Genomic DNA, 19,613 nt, shown 5'->3' on the forward strand with positions numbered 1-19,613 from the left:
GGGCTCTCGGCTGCGCGCGCCCAGCCCCCGACCACCGCCGGGCCCCGCCGGCTGCGCGCCACGCCCCCGCGGTTCGAAAGGCGCGGGAGCCGGGGCTGAGCTTCGGTGAACTTGGAGCCTGGCGGCGCGAGCCTCCCGCCGGGGATGCGGCGGCAGCTGCTTCCTGGTTTGAAGCTCGCCGAGGGGGGGAGAGCGTGAGCCCGCGGAGGCGGGGGCGGGAGGAGGCGGGGGTAAGAGACGCTCGGGGCTGGAGCTAGCCGGACGGGTCGCTCCGGCTCTCCAGCGAGAGGAGCTTCCCGGCCCTGCAGAAGGGGCGAGTCCTGTGCGAGCCCCCGGGAAGCGCCGCGCGCTCGAGACGGACGCTCGGACTCCCCCGGCTCGCCGAGAGCTCGGCTCCGGGCTCCCCTCCTTTCCACCTCGCGAGGGAGGGGGCGAGGGAAGGAGGGGAGGGGAAGGTCCCGCGGAGGAGGCAGAATGGCCAGTCGAAAGGGGCTTGGCCGCTGCTTTTCCCCGGAGCTGCCTCCACTCCTGCGGCTGCCGGGAGGGCTGGCCTGAGCAGGGGCTCCAGACTGTCCCGCTGGGAGCCAGCGCGGCGCCCCCGGGCCGGGGCAGCGGCGCCGGCATGACGTCCGGCAACATGAAGTTCAATGGTTACTTGAGGGTCCGCATCGGCGAGGCGGTGGGGCTGCAGCCCACCCGCTGGTCCCTGCGCCACTCGCTTTTCAAGAAGGGCTACCAGCTGCTGGACCCCTACCTGACGGTGAGCGTGGACCAGGTGCGCGTGGGCCAGACGAGCACCAAACAGAAGACCAACAAACCCACGTACAATGAGGAGTTCTGCGCCAACGTCACGGACGGCGGCCACCTCGAACTGGCCGTCTTCCACGAGACGCCCCTGGGCTACGACCACTTCGTGGCCAACTGCACTCTGCAGTTCCAAGAGCTGCTGCGCACGGCCGGCGCTTCGGACACCTTCGAGGGCTGGGTGAGTGACTGTGATCCCTCCCGGTTGTGTCCACTTGACTCTCTTATCCCCCTTCGCTTTTCAAAACTCTCCCGGGTCCCGCTTGCCCGTCCTGTTGCAGAGCTCGGCGACGGAGGGAATTCCCTTCGGATTTGGTCCTCGCCCCGGTGGCCGTGGCACTGGTGACGCGACCGCGGTGGGTGTGTGAGGGCTCACGTGTGTCTCCAGGAAGCCAGGCTGGACACGGTCCCCACTTGGGATGGCAGCTTGGGCTAACGGGAAGTTGGGGTGGAGGCAGCCACCCTCCTCACCACTCCCCTCCCCTACAACGCTCAGACTTTGGGTAGGGTGCCCCGACTCTTCGCACGCGGGTCATACTAAGGAAAGGCGAGAAGATGTGATATGAAAGCGACTTGATTTGGGTAACGTGCTTAAAGCGCTTCTTAGGAGAAAGCCATACATTCTCTCAAGTATTATTCATAATGTTTATGGATACGTGTTGGTTCAGCTGCTCAGACGTGCACACGTGTTTCGGCATGCAGATCCATTACATCCCATGGGTACATAAGCTACACGCAGGGATCGGAGTTCCTGGGTCTGCACGTTGGCGAAGTTTTATTGTTTAGCAGTTTTCCAAGGAGATGAGGTTACATGTGTTTGCAAGTAACTCCAGTAGCCTGAGCAGTGCGGGTCTTGTAGTGCGTTTCTGTTCCTATTCGTCTGGGAGCTTTGAGAACCCCTTAGTAGTTTGTGGGCCACCCCCGGTTCTCCTCGCCTCACCTGCTGGTGTTCCTGTGTAATGGCCAGTAATTACCCACAACTGCCTACTTGCCACTTCTTTTCACATAGTTCCCATGAGGCAGAGCTTCTGCTGCGACTGATCAATTTCTGTTAGCACTTTACTCAGTGCTAAAATGCTTTTGTGTCTTATTCCTCATACTGTCTTTGTGATACAGGTGTTCTCCTTCTCACTTTTACGTGATGAAATGATAATTATAATGAAGTGGTCTGGTTTGGCAAAATGGAGTAAGCTGTTTGAAGATTCTCAGAAGTTTAATGGTTTAAGTTCTTCTGGAGGTTGTCAGTTTTGAGCCCAGAATGTGAATCAATATTGAAAACCTCTTCGAAATTAACACGTGGTAGAATCAGATGGATAGTAATGAAGACTCATTTCGATATTTATACTTTGAGGAACTGGTGATTTTACCATATACTCTAAAATTACAGATGGTTTGTAGAACTCTCTTTTAATAGTTTTAATGGAAGAAAACATGATGACTGTTTAACCTTATCGTTAAATTATATGGGGTTAATTTCAGCTGAACTTCATGAAATTTAGAAGTGGATTGGAGAGGAATGGCTAAAATAGAGAGACTTACATTTTATCCTGTGACTTTCTGGATAGACATAGGTGAGCCGAGGAATCCAAATGGAATTACTGAATTAGTGTTTGATTAGGAGTTAGGTTGGGAAAGCTCTAGAGGAACTAGGTTCTGAAGTATAGTGGTACAGACTGGCCAATGGCTATTAGAAGCATGACTTCTTCTAGAGACCCTAGACTGGTCCTTCTTATCCCTGGTCTGCACATTGACTCACATGGGGAGCTGTTGAAAATCCCCACTTTTAAATACTCTAAGAATCTCTGGCTGCGGGACCCCAGTGTTAGTACTTTCAGGCTCCCAGGTGATTCCAATGTGCAGTTAAGGTTGAGAACCTGTGGCTGAAATGAAGACCAAGAGATGAGGACTGGAAGAAGCATATGGTAGGTTACCTTACAGGGTAGGGTATGTAGAGCTGCTTATGGTCCTACTGGATGAACAAAGATTTAAATGTAAATCTATATCGATAATTGTCTGAATTATACTGTGATGTTTAACACACTGGTGGTGTTTTTGAAAACATGAATGTTTGGTAGGATCAGTCAGCATTCAAAAGATCTTGAAACCAGTGATTTGTCATGCGTTTTTAGTCAATAAGGGAGAGGGACAGAGGATTTTTGTAAAATGTCCTGGGTATTTTAAAACTGAGGATAGGATAGATAGAAGGGCAGAGTGTTTCCTTAAATTTTAAGAAGACTCTTGTTAGGAATGTATGGAATGCTTGTTTTTTGAATGGTCCTTTATAGATCTAAAGGTGGTTTTCAGGTTTAGCATTACAGAAATACTTATTTATCTTTAGTGTATTAAATTGCAATGTGTTGTTTATTCAGACATGTACAAGCAGATTATTTGGTTTTACTCTACAATAAATTCATGATTACAAATTGCTGAACTTTAAAAAAGAAAACCTACTGACTTAGTTTTTGCTAGTTCATGAGTAGAGAGACAAAAACAAAATGTTTATCATTAGAATAAAACAAAAAAGTTATGCATTCTGGCTTAATGTACTTTCTCAGTATCAAGAAAATCAACAAGATTTATTTTTGTACCTATTTTGTCAATATCACCTTCTAAGCTTGATGAAACAAGAGATTAGTTTTATTTTAATGTGGTGTACTCTTAGTACTAAGCACAGCGCCTGACCTGACATGGATTAGGTTATCAAATATTTCTTACCTGACTGACTATACATATTTCATTTAATCTGTGTAAAAAACCCAAGGAGGTAGGTGGGATACAGTTAAAGAAATTCTGAAACAGAAATTCACAGGGTTAAATAGTTACATTAGAAAAGATCTCAAAGACCTAAGTTTCCACCTGAAACTAAAAAATAAGAGCAAGTTGAACCAAAAGTAAGCAGAATGAAGGAAATGGTAAAGAGAAGTCAGTGAAGTAAAGAGAAACAATAGAGAAAAATCAGTGATACAGAGAGCTGGTTCTTTGGGGGGGAGAATAATAAAATTAATAAACCTCAAGCCAGAATGATCAAGAAAAAAGACAAAATTACCAATATTAGGAAAGAGAGAACATCACTATAGATCCTACAGATGTTAAAAAAATTATATTATAAATAATTTTATGTTAATAATTCCATAATTTAGGTGAAATAAATTTCTTGAAAGATACAAACTACCTATGCTCATTCAAATAGCTTGAATATCTTTATGTTTATTAAAGTAATTGAATTTGTCGTTAAAAACTATCCACAATGCAGACTCAAGGTCTTAAGATGGATTTTCTAGTAAATTCTGTCATATATTTAAGAAAGAAATAGTGCCAACTCTACACAACCTATTTCAGAAAATAGAGAAGAGGAGCACCTTGTGGGGCTCAGTTGGTTAAGTGACTGACTCTTGATTTTGGCTCTGGTCATGATCTCACGGTTTGTGGGATTAAGCCCCATGTGGGGCTCTGTGCTGATAGCATGGAGCCTGCTTGGGTTTCTCTCTACCTTTCTTTTTTCCCTTTTCCCATGCATACTTGCTCTCTCTTTCTCTCAAAATAAATAACCATTTAAAAAAAAAATAGAGAAGGAAACATCCCAACTCATTCTATGACCCTTATACCAAAACCTGATGAAAACATTATAAGAAAATAAAAGTACAGACCAATGCCCCTCATGAACATAGATATAAGAATTCTTAAATTTTAGCAAATCAAATCCAACAATGTAGCAAATGGGTAGTACATCATGACCAAATGGGGTTTATAATCAGGACTGCAAGATGGATTAAATGTTTAAAAATCAGTGCAGTTCTTCATAGTAACAGAATAAAAGAGGAGATTGGTATGATCACTTTAATAAATATAGAAAAGGTGTTTGACAAGATTAAGTATCCATTTATGATTAAAAACTCTCAACAAATTAGTAATAGAATAGGACTTACTCAGCCTGATGAAGGACATCTGTGAAAAACCTATAGCTAACATCTTAATGGTGAAAGAACGAATGATATTCCTCTAAGATCAGAAATGGCAAGGATATCTAGTCTTATCACTTCTGTTCAACAGTGTGTTGGAGGTCCCATTCAGTGCATTAGGCAATTTAAAAAAAATACAGATCACAAAGGAAGAAGTAAAACTGTCTTTATTTACAGAGAGTGTTACTGAGTAAATATAAGCTGCACTCACTGAGATCACACCTTGGTGAATGAATCTTTCAAATAATTCTTAAAAACCTCTTTTAAGAGGTATTCTTAAACAGTTATGCATAAGCATGACAGGTTGGCCATGTGTTTTACTTCTGTATGACTGCTTGTAGAAAATTCTAAGGCATCTCTACAAGGGCTACTAGATCTAACAAGTGAGTGTAGCTGAGTGGCAGGATCTAAACCAATATACAAATGTCAGTTGTACATCTATATACAATTAGTGGGCAACTGAAAACTGAAATAGAAAAACTACCATTTTTAAGAGCGTCAGAACTAAATAAAATTGGGTAAATTTGATAAAGGTTATGCAAAACTTGGTCACTGAAAATGATAAAATATTGCTGAAATAAAGATCTAAATTAATGGAGAGGGTTACTGTGTTCATGAGTGGGGAGATTCAATATTAAGCCCCAATTCTTCCCAAATTGTTCAATATCTAGTCAAAATCTCAGCAAGCTTTAAGTTGACAGACCAATTTTAAAATTTATATGCATGTGCAAAAGACCTAGACTCACCTAAGAATAATTTTGAAAACGAACAAGTGGGAGGACTTACTGATTTAAGACTTACTGTAAATGCTACCATAATCAAGATAAGGTGGTATTGGAGTGAAGAGAATCCAACAGATCTGTGGAATAGAAGAGAGTCTAGAAATAGATCCATACATATATGATTGGTTGATTTTTTTTTTTTCAGAGCTGTCAAGGCAACTTAATGGGGAAATAATCTTTTCAGAGGTGTTACTTGAACAATTGAACAGTGAAATGCAGAAATATGAGCATTGATCCTTACCTAACACCACACACAAAAATTAACCCGAAATGAATCATAGACCTCAGCATAGGGGTTTAACTGTAAGAGAAGTTATAAAGTTGAACTTTTATCAGAACACAGAAGAAAATCATAGTGACATTGGGTTCAGCAAATATTTTTTAGATAGGACACAAAAAGCACCAACTATTATTATTGTTATTTAATTTTTTTAACGTTTATTCATTTTTGAGAGACAGAGACAGAGCATGGGTATGGAAGGGCAGAGAGAGAGAAGGAGACACAATCTGAAGCAGGCTCCAGGCTCTGAGCTGTCCACACAGAGCCTGATGTGGGGCTCAAACTCACGAACTGTGAGATCATGACCTGAGCCGAAGTCAGACGGTTAACTGACTGAGTTACCCAGGCGCCCCAAGCACAAACCATTAAAAAAATAAAATCAGACTTTATAAAAATTAAGAGTTATTGCTTTTCAAAGACTTAAGAAAGTGAAAAAACAAGCCATAGATAGGAACTATTTTCAACGTTAAACCAGAAGAAGGACTTGTAATGTAAACATATAAAAGAACTCTTATAACTCAATGAGAAAAATACCCAATTTACAAATGGGACAAAGATTTGTATAGGCACCTTCATAGAAAATAACACATTAGAAGATACTCAAAAGCATTAGTCATTAGTCAAAATTAAAACCAAAACCCACTGGAAAGGCTGAATTAAAATGACCAGCCATACCAAGTGTTAGTGAGGAAGTGGAGCAGCTAGAACTCTCATACACCACTGTGGGGAATGGTTTAGTCACATTGGAAAACAGTTTGGCAGTCTCTTAAAGTGTTAAACATATATCTACCACATGACCTAGCTAATCTAAAGTATTTACCATGAGAAATCATTTATACAAAGAATATACATGAATGTTCATAACTGCTTAATTTTGTAATAAAACTGGACACTCCTCAGATGTCAACAGTTGAATTAAAAAAATTCTTTTATTGAAGTGTAGTTGACCTACAATGTTATATAAGTTTCAAGTGTCGAACATAGGGATTTGACAATTCTATACATAATGCAATATTCACCATGGTAAGTGTAGTTACCATCTATCTCCACATGAAGTTATTACAGTATTATTATATTCCCTATGCTGTACTTTTCATCCCCATGGCTTATTTATTTTATAACTGGAAGTTTGTACCCCTAAATCCTCTTCACCTATTTTGCCCATCCCTGCCGCCTCTTCCCTTCTGGTAACCACTAGTTTGTTCTCTATATTTATTAATGTTTTGTTATTTTGTTTTTAGATTGCACATATGAGTGAAATCATATGACATTTGTCTTTCTTTGACTTATTTCACTTAGCATAATATCCTCTAGGTCTGTCCGTGTTGTTGGGAATGGCAAGATTTCATTCTTCATGGCTGAGTAATATTCCGTGTGTGTGTGTGTGTGTGTGTGTGTGTGTGTGTGTGTGTACACAGCATCTTCTCTGTCAGTGGATGCTTAGGTTCCTTCCATATCTTTGCTATTGTATATAATACTACAGTGAACACGGTGATTCCTGTATCTTTCTTGTGTCTTCATTTTTGGGGGGTAAATATTCAGTAGTAGAATTACTGGCTTATATGATAATTCTATTTTTAATTCTTTAAGGAGCCACCATACTCTTTTCCAGAGTGGCCACATCAACTTATATTCCCATCACCAGTGTATGAGGGTTTCCTTTTCTCTACATCCTTGTCAACATTTGTTATTTCTTGTCTTTTTGATAATAGACATTCTGACTGGTGTGAGAGATCTCATTGTGTTTTTTTTGTTTTTTGTTTTTGATTTTTTATGGATTTTATTATATTAGTATTATTAAAATTCTCCCTGTTATTCTATTTGAGAGATTTTTAAAAAAATTTTTTGTTTTTATTTATTTTTGAGGCAGAGACAGAGCATGAGTGGGAGAGGGCCAGAGAGAGAGGGAGACACAGAATCTGAAACAGGCTCCAGGCTCTGAGCTGTCAGCACAGAACCTGATGCGGGGCTCGAACCCATGGACTGTGAGATCATGACCTGAGCTGAAGTCAGGTGCCTAACCAACTGAGCCACCCAGGCGCCCCTCACTGTGGTTTTGATTTGCATTTCCCTCATGATTAGTGATGTTGAGCATCTTTTCATGTGCCTGTTGAACAGGTGAATGGCAAATGAATTGTGTACCCATACAATGGAATACTGCTAAGTAATAAAAAGTGATGAGTTATTCATACATGCAACAATATGGATGAACCTCAACATAATTTATATTGAGTGAAAGATGCCTGAAGAAAAGGAGTATATACTGTATGGTTCCATTTATGCAGAATTCTAGAAAATGAAAGCCAGTTTGTAGTGATAGGAAGCAGGTCAGCGGTTGCTTGGGAATGGGGGATAGAGGTAAATGAGAGATGGAATACAAAGGCACAGGGAAATTCTTGAGGGAGATGAATATATGTATTATTTTGATTGTGGTGATGGTTTCACAGTTATATTCACTTATGTCCAAGCTTATCAAATAGTTCATTTTCAAGTATGTGCATATTGTTGTATGACAGTTATACTTCAGTAAAGCTGTAGGGGGAAATAGACAATGAGGATTTTACCAGAGAAGATGTTAAGTAAGTGACTGAATTAGGTTTGAGCCAAGGCTAATTCTTGAAAACTACATTGCCTCTTCAGTGCAGAAAATATTTATCAGAGTAAAAGCATAACAGATTCATTAAATATAGCTCTGGTTTTTTTGGACGTAGTCTTGTTTTCTAATTCACTGTTGGTTTCTTTTTTCTGGTTCTTCTGGAACTGGCTGATTTTGCACAATTTCTTGGATTTCTGAAAACCGAAAGTTTGTCTACATTAGAACTTTATTTCCTTCTTTCATAGATTTTTCTCTTCATTCACTGACTGTCCAAATGGGTACCAGCATATAATACTTATTTCAGAACACGGGGAAATGGGGGAAGGCAGGAGGAGCCGGAGGCTGCGTCATGGAAAGACCTTGGCATCCCCTCAGGAAGGAAGGACCTGCTTGGCGGGATCTGAAGCTGTTTTCCTTGTTCACCCCTCCTGAAGACATTATGTTCCCTGCAGCACTGGAAAGCTGCTTTTCTCTGAACTTCTCTCAGTGAGATACCTTTTTGGTAGTCCTGTCAGGTGAAGCGGCCAGGTTACCTCTGGACAATTGGTGCTTACCTTTTCCCCTGATTTCTGGATCCAGGTGTATGAATTGATAGCATTTAAATTCTTCCAGATTCCTTACCTAGCGGTTCATTCTCTTTTGTCCTTTGCAGTGCAACTATTCATTCTAACAATTATTTCTTTCCGAGCCAGATGGCCAGGAGTGTCCAACACTAGCTCACAGTGTTGATGGGGAAAACATATTTTAGCTTCTCTCGGGAGGTTCGTCCCAGTGTGCATGAATTGTATTGGATGTATCGTGTCTTTGGTTTCATTGTAAGAATTTTGCTGCAGTGAAGCTCACTGCTTCGCATCGCGCAGATTGTAGCAGAAGTCCCTTCTCCCCACAGAGGGCATTTTCCTGACCACATTATTATCTTTTCATCATTCATCATACACATCACTCTCTGAGACCGTTCTGTTAATTTACTTATTACACCTTCCTCCTTTAGAGTATAAACACCATGAGAGCAGAGACTCTTCCTTTCTTATTCACTGTTCTAACCCCAGCACCTAGAGCCGTGTTCCATATAGTAGGCGCTAGACGTTTGTCAAAAGAATAAATTGCTTAAATGTGATTTTGGAGCAAGTCAAGTATAAGTACTTTGCAAACATCTTTAGTTTATTCATCTTTCTGAAAGAAATAAAAGTAATTGGGTAGTGACCAACTTTTACAGTTATTATAGTGTCCCTTTTTAAAATCAATTAATGATGCATTGATATATACTTGAAATAATGGTTGATTCTTTATGCCCTTTGAACACAGTCATAGATTGAAAACTCTGTATGAAGAATTCCTTGCTTTTGCATCATTTTAAAAAACTGTGGTTTTTAAGTCTGTTAATGAGTTATTTCTTTCACTGGTAATTTGCGAGCCTAACATGTTAAGTTTGCGGCCGAGGCAAGAAATAAGCATTCAACCTTGGAGAGTTAATGAGGTTGGTGGGCAGAGCATGAATGATTTCATCTTATGTAACTCTTTTGGTATCTAGCAGGTGTTCAGATTGCTGATTCCTTATGATAGTAAAAGTGCAGTATATTTTTATGAGATGGGTAGCATTTACTCAGAGAGGTGCCTTGGATTTTCTTCAGTCTCTTTTCTGTATTGTGAAATAATTGACTAGATGAGGTTCTCTTTTTGTGTTAATTGCTTAGCTCTGTTTTATTAGAATATGATAATATTGAGGCCTGAGTGGAAACTCAGTGTCTTGACCACTCTTTTCCACTCTTAACGTTGCTGTATCCAAATGAGTTTTGAGTTAGTTGCCACACTGATAGTTATTCCTTTACTTAATACCTTCAGTGGTTCCCTTGTGCTCTTGGGTAAAGCATGCATCTTTTTAATTTTTTTAATGTTTTATTTATTTCTAAGAGAGAAAGACAGCATGAGCAGGGGAGGGTCAGAGAGAGAGGGAGACACAGAATCTGAAACAGGCTCCAAGCTCTAAGTTAGCTGTGAGCACAGAGCCTGACGCGGGGCTCAAACCCACGAACCGTGATATCATGACCTGAGGCGAAGTCGGATGCTTAACTGACTGAGCCACCCCGGCGCCCCAAAGCATGCATCTTTAAGATGGTATAGCTCTCCATGATCCAGCCCTTGGTTTCCTCTTGAGCCTTATCGCTCACCTCTGTCTAACCCACACTCTGCTCTAGTCACATGTTTCATCCTCAAGGGCCACCTGTTAATTCCCATCTATGCCTCAGGTCTCACTATAGATACCGCTTACCCAGAAAACTTTTCCTGACATGCCAAGTCTGGGTTCTCCTCCTGAGTGTTCCCTCAGTATCCTGAGATCTCCATTGCCCTGAATGGCCTGAAAGAATGGCCATAAGAATGGACTGGGCTCACATGGAAGTGTGATATTGGTCAGAAGGAGTTCAGGGTGTAATAGTATGGGTGATTAACTGGGATTTATCTCCCTTGCTCCTGTTAGTGCTCTAACAGACTGCTACATGTGTCTGAATGAAATGCTAAGCCCTAGGTGAGTCTTCATCTACCATTGAGCTTGTATGTACTGGGCACTGTGCTCTACCCTGAATGGGAAGTGGACAAGACAGACATGGCCCCTTCCTTCATTGGCCCTGGAGTTTCAAGGGGGAGAGAAATTGGAGGAGAAAACCAGCAACAAAAAATTACAGAAAAAAAGAAAGTACTAAGATACTGTGAGCACGTGGTTTGAGGTAATCATTAGAGCCATTTTTCTGGAGGGAAAACAGCCGATTTTAAAGCCCCTGCACAGATAACCACAGGCCCGCTTCAGTGAAATGACTGTGAAATATCATTCCTCAAAAGAAGAAAAGGAACTTTTGACCCCACAGTGCTTTCCCAGAGAGACATCACAGGTGCTCTTTTGAAAGGTAAATGTTCCTGAGCCATTAGAAGTGTTTCCATCTTTGGAAAGTGACAAAGTTGCCATGCCTGAGAACAGATGGCCTGACCCGAAAGAACACTGGGCTCCCAAAGGCAGAAGACAGTAACACGTTATCTGAACCAGTAAATACCTTAGGCTTTGTGCAGGTAGTAAAAGAATCATAGATGCTGAAGCAGGAGGATTATTTAGTTCAGCACAATAAAAAAAAGCCTGCAGATGAATTCATTTGTCAGGGGTGTTCTTAATGTTGAGTCTGAAGATATTTAGCTCTGGGGTCCCCCAGTTTGCCAGACCCTACCGCTCCCTGTACAACTGGCCCTCTTCATGCATCGCCTGCTTGAGTCTGGAGGTTTTTGAGCTTTTGACAACTACTGTATCTCAAGCCTTTGTTTTCAGAATGTGGGAACCAAAGCTACAGCCAAAGCATTACTGTTGCCTTAGCTCACATGATGTGTGACACACACACATTCACACTCGTAGCATAAATATGTAGATGTGTTTTAGATTTATTTAGATATGTTTTCTTTTAGTTATAAATGCATTAAGTTAGATTCATAGTTAGTTAAATATTTATTGACATCTATATATTTGTGTCCTAAAATTTTAGAGGAAGTTGGCTTGTTAGTAAATATAAATATTGAAATATAAAAATAAATATTAGGAGTTAACTTTAACTGGAAACCAGTATTGTATTAACGTCCCAATTAAAAAGAAACGCCCTCTTTGTATTTCATTCCACAAGTCCCAGCAGTATATAAGTGAGGTGTTGTAATGGGAGTCAGGAGAGTTGGGTTCAAGATGTGGCTTATCATCTGTCAGCTGTGACCTTAGGCAAGCCTCTGTGTACCAGGGTCTCAGTTCCCTGGTTTAGATCATACAGAGGTTTACCCTAGAATGTCTCAAAGGACCCTTCCATCTGTAAAGCCTCTGCCTCCTCCATGTTTAGGCTGTTACATCATTTCATCTCTTTTGGGGTGACTGGTTTGGTTTTAAGCAGCCAAAAACTTTGATACTAGCTTTCTCAAAGTTAATAACTCCTAAGGATTTAATTGGTCCAAATCTAGATTGCTCAGGCTTGAACAGAATTCAGCTCATGTCTAAATGACTTTTAGCTTTGATCGCGATGTTGGTGTTAGTTCCCTGGTTTACAGTCAGCCTTAGGGAATTACAGTGGGTCCTCATTTCAACCCATGCAGTTATCTTTCTTGATTTACACTAATGGGCTCCCTGTCCTATAGGATGGTTCTAAGTTATGTCCCTGTTACTTGTTGTCAGAGAGAGCCTGAGAATCCCACTGTTTGAGCTTTTGCTAGAAGCCATTCTCACTAGTATGGTAATTAGTGTTTTGTAGTCACAACATGTCTGTAGCCACCAGTCTATATATTCACCTTAGGTGATGACAAATACTATAAATCACTTGTAGAACAGACATTTTAATTAGATGGAGGAATGAGCCCAAGGGTATTGGCTATCGTAGTGTTTAAGTGTTATGTCAGAGAACTTTATGAGATAGGAAATTTTTGCTGAAAATCATGGTACTATCCAGAGTGATTTATCATGATTTTTTTTTTAGTGTATTTTGGTAAAATATAGCAGTCATTGTCAAAGCACATAGGACTTTTTATAGAGAGACCACTTAATAGAGGACTCATCAGCAGTGTTTTTATTAAGTGCTGCCTTCTGCAGAGTTCCTTCAATTTTATATAAGCTTCACCCTTGCACCTTACAGGGAGAAAAATGCTTAAAAGGTTTAGTTTGCGCTTGTGGTAAAAAAAAAAAAAAAAAATACAAAATTTGTCAGAAGATACGGGCACCTGGGTGACTCAGTTGGTTAAGCGTCTGACTCTTGATTTTGGCTCGGGTCATGATCTAGCAGTTCATGGGGTCTGCCCCATGTCGGTCTCTGCACTGAGTTTGGGGCCTGCTATGGACCCTCTCTCTCTGCCCCTCCCCCGCCAGTGCGCTCTAAATTAAATTATTTAATGTAATAATTATTTATTAATAATTTATTTTATTTTAAATAATTATTTTAAAATTAATTTAATTTAATTATTTAATTTAAATTTAAAAAATTTTCAGAGAATGGAACTATGGCCAACAAGAGCCCCTCATTATTATATTAATAAGTCATAGGGAGGCCAATGTGAGTGTGTTCTAGACCCAGCCCTGTTCTCTAAGTGCTTAAACCAAAACCCCAAAGCTGCATTTTCATTTGTAAGTTAATTTATCCCTTGTACTTGGATAGCACTGTTCTTATATCTCTCTCATAGCACTTAAATATGATATTGTCCTCACCTGAGGCTTTGGTATCCTTGTCTGTGATGTCACGGGCCCCCTTCCTGTGGCCTCTTCCATCATCAGAGTTATGTGGTTCTAGAGATGGTTCCATTGGACAATGAAAGTTTTGCTTCCTTCTGAAACATCTTCTGGAGACCGTGCTGCTGATACTCAGATTTGTTCTAAGCTCTGAAATTATTTTTGGAAGAGTACACAAGGGTCATAAATATATTGGATAATTCTCCAAACAGAATGCATTTATTAACTTGTCAGGTATGGACCTCTTAAATGCTTTATTATATTTTGCTGTTGTTTTATCATAGTATGGAAGAGTTGAGAACAGAGTCTCAGCAGAAGCAGTGCTTCTGAAACTTTTATGTTTTTTCTTTTCTTTTTTTTTTTTTTTTTTTTTTGAGAGAGTGAGTGAGCAAGTGCACATGCACGAGCAGGGGAGGGAAAGAGAGAGAGAGGGAGACACAGAATCTGAAGACAGGCTCCAGGCTCTGAACTTGTTCTCAGCACAGAGCCTGATGTGGGGCTTGAACTCAAGAACTGTGATTTCATGACTTGAGCTGAAGTCGGACGCTTAACCGACAGAGCCACCCAGGTGCCCCCCCCCCCCCGAAACTGTTTTTGAGCCCTCGACCCTTTTAGTGATGATGGAAGCTATGGACCCTGTTTCTAGTAGGATGCATATATGTGCATATTGACAGTGTGCTGGGCTCAGTATCACCAGATTACTGGTACCCAAAGCCTGATGGTGAACACAGAGTTTTGAATTTAGAAACCCCAATTGAAAGGTATAAAAAATAAGGCTTTTATTAATTTGTAATTCCCAGGGCATGGTTCTAATCTTTTCCCCTATATTTGAGGCCATTTTCACTTCAACTAATTATAGCAGACAATTAGTTGAAAAGAAGAGCTATACATTTTAGAGAAAACTATGTGCTTAAAAAATGTACTCTCACTTACTTTTGGCTCCTGGTGAAATATACTAGATGATGACCCATTTTAAGACTTATTTGGTTGTGTTATTTAGGTATTTTCAAAAGCCTCTATTTTTGAAGGGGTTTCTTTGAGGTTTGCCGTGGATGAAAAGTTAAAAAAACAAACCAAAAAACTAGGACAGTTTGAGTGACTTCGGCTTGTATCTTTTGTTAATACCAACTTTTCCCCTGTAAAAAGAGCTAGGATATATCTGTATACTTAGAACATTTGCCTTTCTTTTGAGCTGTACTGAGCATTATGGTGAACCATTGTGTTAGTCCAAGACAAAACGATGAAACCAGTGATGCTGGTCTGCTGCTCTGGTCTTGTGACCCCTGGTCTCATATGGTCTGAGTCCCTCTGACCCAATAAGATTTTCTGATCTCCTCTTGAGTTTCAGCTCACCTCACTGACATGTTGGGAAGTGACCTGATGATAATAGAAATTGAACTGAGTGAAGGTTGCCCAGAGGGCAGCCCCCTAGCTGGTTAGAAGTAAAGTTAGAATCTAGGTCTGCGGACTGGAATCCAAGATTCTTCCCCGATGTCACCACAGTGTGTGGTGGGGGCAGAGAAAAGCGATTTAATCATTCATAGATCTTTGTTGAGTGCCTGATACGTACCCAGCTCCATCTAGGAGACAAGGCAGAGAACACAACACCTGGCGTCTTGGCTCCCATAGTGCTTCTGTCCTAGCATGGAGAAGTAGATAATAAATAGGCAAACAGGTGATTATGAAAATAACAACAAATGGTGGTTAAGTGCTCCCTGGAGAACTAAAACAGGGTGGTATGATGGAGTGTGACAGATGACTGCTTTATATAGAATGGACAGAGAAAGACTCACAGGGAGGGTGACATTTTGGCTGAGGCCTGAATGATAAGCACCCAGCCAGCGAAGGGACCAGCTAAGGCAGAGGCCCACAGGTAGGAATAGGTTTGACATGTGGAGGAACAAAAAGGAGGTAATGGAAAGAGGGTGTTACCAAGTTTGGTATTACCCCCGTCCTGCTACAGTGATCATCAGGTCCTTAACTCTGACAGTTTTCTCATCTGGAAAATGATGCTAATGTTAGCTACCTTATAGGACTGGTGTGAAGATTAGATGTAGTAAATTAAAAGTGCCCAGCACCAAGTAGACCTTTAAGAAATGTAGGTTTGAATACTTAGTTTTTTTTATTAATTTTTTTTTTCTAGGAGAGAGAGAGAGAGAGAGAGACAGCATGAGCAGGGGAGGGTTAGAGAGAGAGGGAGTCACAGGCTCTGAAACAGGCTCCAGGCTCTGAGCTGGCAGTCAGCACAGAGCCCGACGCGGGGCTCGAACCCACGAACCGTGAGATCATGACCTAAGCGAAAGTCAGACGCTTAAGCGACTAAGCCACCCAGGCGCCCCTGAATACTTACTTTTTTTGATAGCTTTGGTTACTTTTAATCTCCCAAGGATATTAATATTTTATTTTTTATTTATTTTTATTTATTTCTAGGAGAGAGAGAGAGAGAGACAGCTGAGCAGGGGAGGGTCAGAGAGAGAGGGAGACACAGACTCTGAAATAGGCTCCAGGCTCCGAGCTGGCAGTCAGCACAGAGCCTGACACGGGGCTCGAACCCACAAACCGTGAGATCACGACTTGAGCCAAAGTCGGACACTTAACCGATTGAGCCACCCAGGTGCCCCTGTTGTCTTCTTATTACTTAAGTATAGGTGAAATACGTGGCATTGGAATCACAGGACAGTCACTCTCTTAAAAAGTACTGGCATCAAGAATTTACTATTTTCTATTACCCATAGCCACTCGTCTTTAATGGGAAAAAATTCTCAAAGGTCAGGGTGCATATTTTCATTGTCGTGCTTCATTTTTCAATATGGCTTTAAGTTTCAGGGATGAACCGTATATGCCATACAAGACATTTTAGATTTGAGACTTCACCTTCATTCACTGTAGNGGGGGGGGGGGGGGGGGGGGGGGGGGAGAGAATCCCAAGCAGGTTCTGAGCCATCAGTGTGAAGCCAGCCCAGGAGGGCTCAATCCCATGAACCATGAGATCATGACCTGAGCTGAAATCAAGAGTTAGATGCTTACCTGACTGAGCCACCCAGGTGTCCCTAGCACCATATTTTCTGAAGAAGAAAGAAAGCAAAGATTCTGAATTTAATTCCACATTTTTGTATTTCTGAATGCTCTATTTTCTGTAGACTCATACATATTAATGGAAAGTTTTAATTCTTAGAGGGATAGGATAATTAAATTTTTTAAATGCTTTATTTATTTCTGAGAGAGAGAGAGACAGCGTGAGCAGGGGAGGGTCAGAGAGAGAGGGAGTTACAGAATCTGAAACAAGCTCCAGGCTCTGAGCTGGCTGTCAGCACAGAGCCCGATGCAGGGCTCGAACCCACAAACCATTTGATCATGACCTGAGGTGAAGTCAGATGCTTAACCAACTGAGCCGCCCAGGCACCCCATAGAGGGATAGGATAATTACAATGTGGTGATATAACTGCTAAGGCCCCAAAGTGTTTTTATTTTCTTTTATTTTTACCAAACTGTAGACTGATGGATGAGAATTAATAAATTAGATGCCAATAACCCTAAAGGAAATAAAACCTCAAAACATACGAATAACTAGATACAGTTGATTCTCACCGCCGAAAGCTTATTTGCTTTATTGACTATAATTTTGTGAATTAACTCTGGATAGTTTTGCCTACTTGAGTAATTTTGGATAATGCCTATTTTGGCATCACGTTGATCTCCAGAGTATTTCTGACCTTCCCTTCAGCATCCATTTGCTCTGTGTTTCATGTAAAAAGATACATTTGCCAGGGTGCCTGGGTGGCTTAGTCGGTTAAGCGTCCGACTTTCCCTTGGGTCATGATCTCATGGTTCGTGGGTTCGAGCCCCGCGTCGGACTCAGTGCTGACAGCCAGCTCAGAGCCTGGAGGCTGTTTCTAATTCTGTGTCTCCCTTTCTCTCTGACCCTCTCTTGCTCACGCTGTCTCTCTCTCCTAGGAAAAAAAAAAAAGATACATTTGCCTTTGCCTAAGCCACATAAATTAGGATACAGGATCTACAATTACAGAGTAATAGTACAAAGTACAGGCTTTGAGGAATATTTATTGGACAACTACCATAATTATCAATGCATCATAGTGTGATGGTTGGGTGTCAGCCAGATTGGGGTTCAACTATCAGTTCTGCCTCTCATTAGCAGAGGCCATTTAACCTCTATGAGCTCCAGGCTTCTCACCATAACACAGCACCTACCTCCCAGGCGTATAAGAGAATACAGTGAGGACTTATGTAAACCACCGAGCACAGTGTGTGACACATAGCACTACCGAAAATTACCATCAATGTCACCATAACCACTGCCACCACCACCACCCCTGCCAGTGCTTAAATAATGAACTCATGGGCCCAGCTTTTTCTGAAATCAACTCTGAAAACAAGAAGGCATCTATTTACATAGACTTTTAGAGTTTTTTGTTTTAGGGGATTTAGAATTTGGAGTTTTGAGAATTTTAGGAGGGATTTTTGAGTCCAGCCTTCTGACTATTTTCGCGTTTTATTTAAGATTCTGGGGTGTAAATCAATAAGATGGTCACTGATGGAAGAGGAAATGCCTTCCTTACCCTGGAATCCTTGGGATTTTGGGTAAATTCTGTACATATGCCCACTCTGAAAGATCTAGCAAGGAATCTGGGGAAATGAAGCTGGAAATGCTATAGCTACTATATTGGCCAAAGTTAGTTAATGAAAAGTCTTGAAATTGAGTCTGTTGGCTTTCTCACTTGATAGTGGACAGATAGAAGATTCTGAGTTAGTGTGAATGACAAATCAGAAGGAAGTAAAGTTGTAATATTTGGCTGCAAAGGATTGAAGGAACCCTTACAAAAGCTGAAGTGAACACTTTTATAACTGCAGTGAAGGGAAATGATGGTAAATAGCCTCTTTCAGTTGGCATTGAAAGATGTTTCCTTGATTTAATTTTTTAATTTTATTTGAATTTGAATTAATTTGATTGAATTTTTTAATTATATTTGAATATATAATGCTAATCATTGGATGTAAATTGTTCTTTCATGCTCTCAGGGAGGAAAACTGTACTTTTTAAAAGTGCGTCATTTCAACTTTGGGATTTATGGATAAAATCAAGGGTACCAACAATTTTGGTTTGCAGAAAAAGATGAAGTCCCCTTCCCCCCTCATTGACTCAGTTTCAAGGTGATTTTGTCCAGTTTTAGCTGTTGACTGGCTACTCTCCCTCACAGTCAATTTTAAGTTTGAGGTTTCTGAAGTGTGCATATTTAATTTTCAGAACAGAAGTCTTATTTGCTCCATGGTAAGGCCCAACGGTGTTTGCACTGATGTTAGCACAGCCTTGGTTTCAGGTATTCAGAAGCCTTGGTTGGCTCTTGGGCTGTGCAGAGAATATATTGTTTCTGAGTCTCCCTGCTGGGCCTCCTCACTGCCTTATCATGCACATCCTGTACTCAGGTTGTGGTTGTATTGATTTGCTGAGGTGCTGCTGCTGCAACCGTCTGGGGTGAATGAGAATGTGTTGGTGGGTATCTGGCCTCACTTCGAGCTGACCTGCTACTTTTTGCCCAGCGGTACCATCCTCTGTGTAAGGGCCTCCCCCAGAGACCCTCAGCTTACCCCCAGCCCCTGGCCAAGTGCCCCTCACATGATAGGGATTCAGGAAACATTTGTAGAATGAAGAAATTCCTCATTGTTTTCATGTCTGGAGTCTGATTCAAGATTCAAACATTGTCATCCACTTCTGCTAAAAGATTTTGTCTTTAAAAAATGTCATATTTCAACAGATGAATGGATCAAGAAGATGTGGTTTATCTATACCATGGAATACTACATGGCAATGAGAAACAATGAAAGCTGGCCATGTGTAGCAACATGGATGGACCTTGAGGGTGTTATGCTGAGCGAAATAAGTCAGGCAGAGAAGGACAAATATCATATGTTTGCACGTATAGGAGGATTAGGAGGAACTTGACGG

The 19,613-nt window shown here is 41.2% G+C and overlaps 1 protein-coding gene across 1 annotated transcript in view; it reads left to right on the top strand.

Annotated features, from left to right (window-relative positions):
- Positions 1–280: 280 nt before the first annotated feature.
- PRKCH (protein kinase C eta) overlaps positions 281–19,613 on the top strand; it is a 234,948-nt gene continuing 215,615 nt past the window's right edge. The window contains exon 1 of the mRNA XM_039240767.1: positions 281–985. Within this exon, the coding sequence (XP_039096698.1) occupies positions 623–985 (363 nt within the window). The 5' untranslated portion in view covers positions 281–622. The remainder of the gene's footprint in view (positions 986–19,613) is intronic.

The sequence above is a fragment of the Hyaena hyaena genome, unplaced genomic scaffold (assembly GCF_003009895.1).
Source record: "Hyaena hyaena isolate Hyena2069 unplaced genomic scaffold, ASM300989v1 scaffold_181, whole genome shotgun sequence".
In the NCBI taxonomy this organism is placed as follows: Eukaryota; Metazoa; Chordata; class Mammalia; order Carnivora; family Hyaenidae; genus Hyaena; species Hyaena hyaena.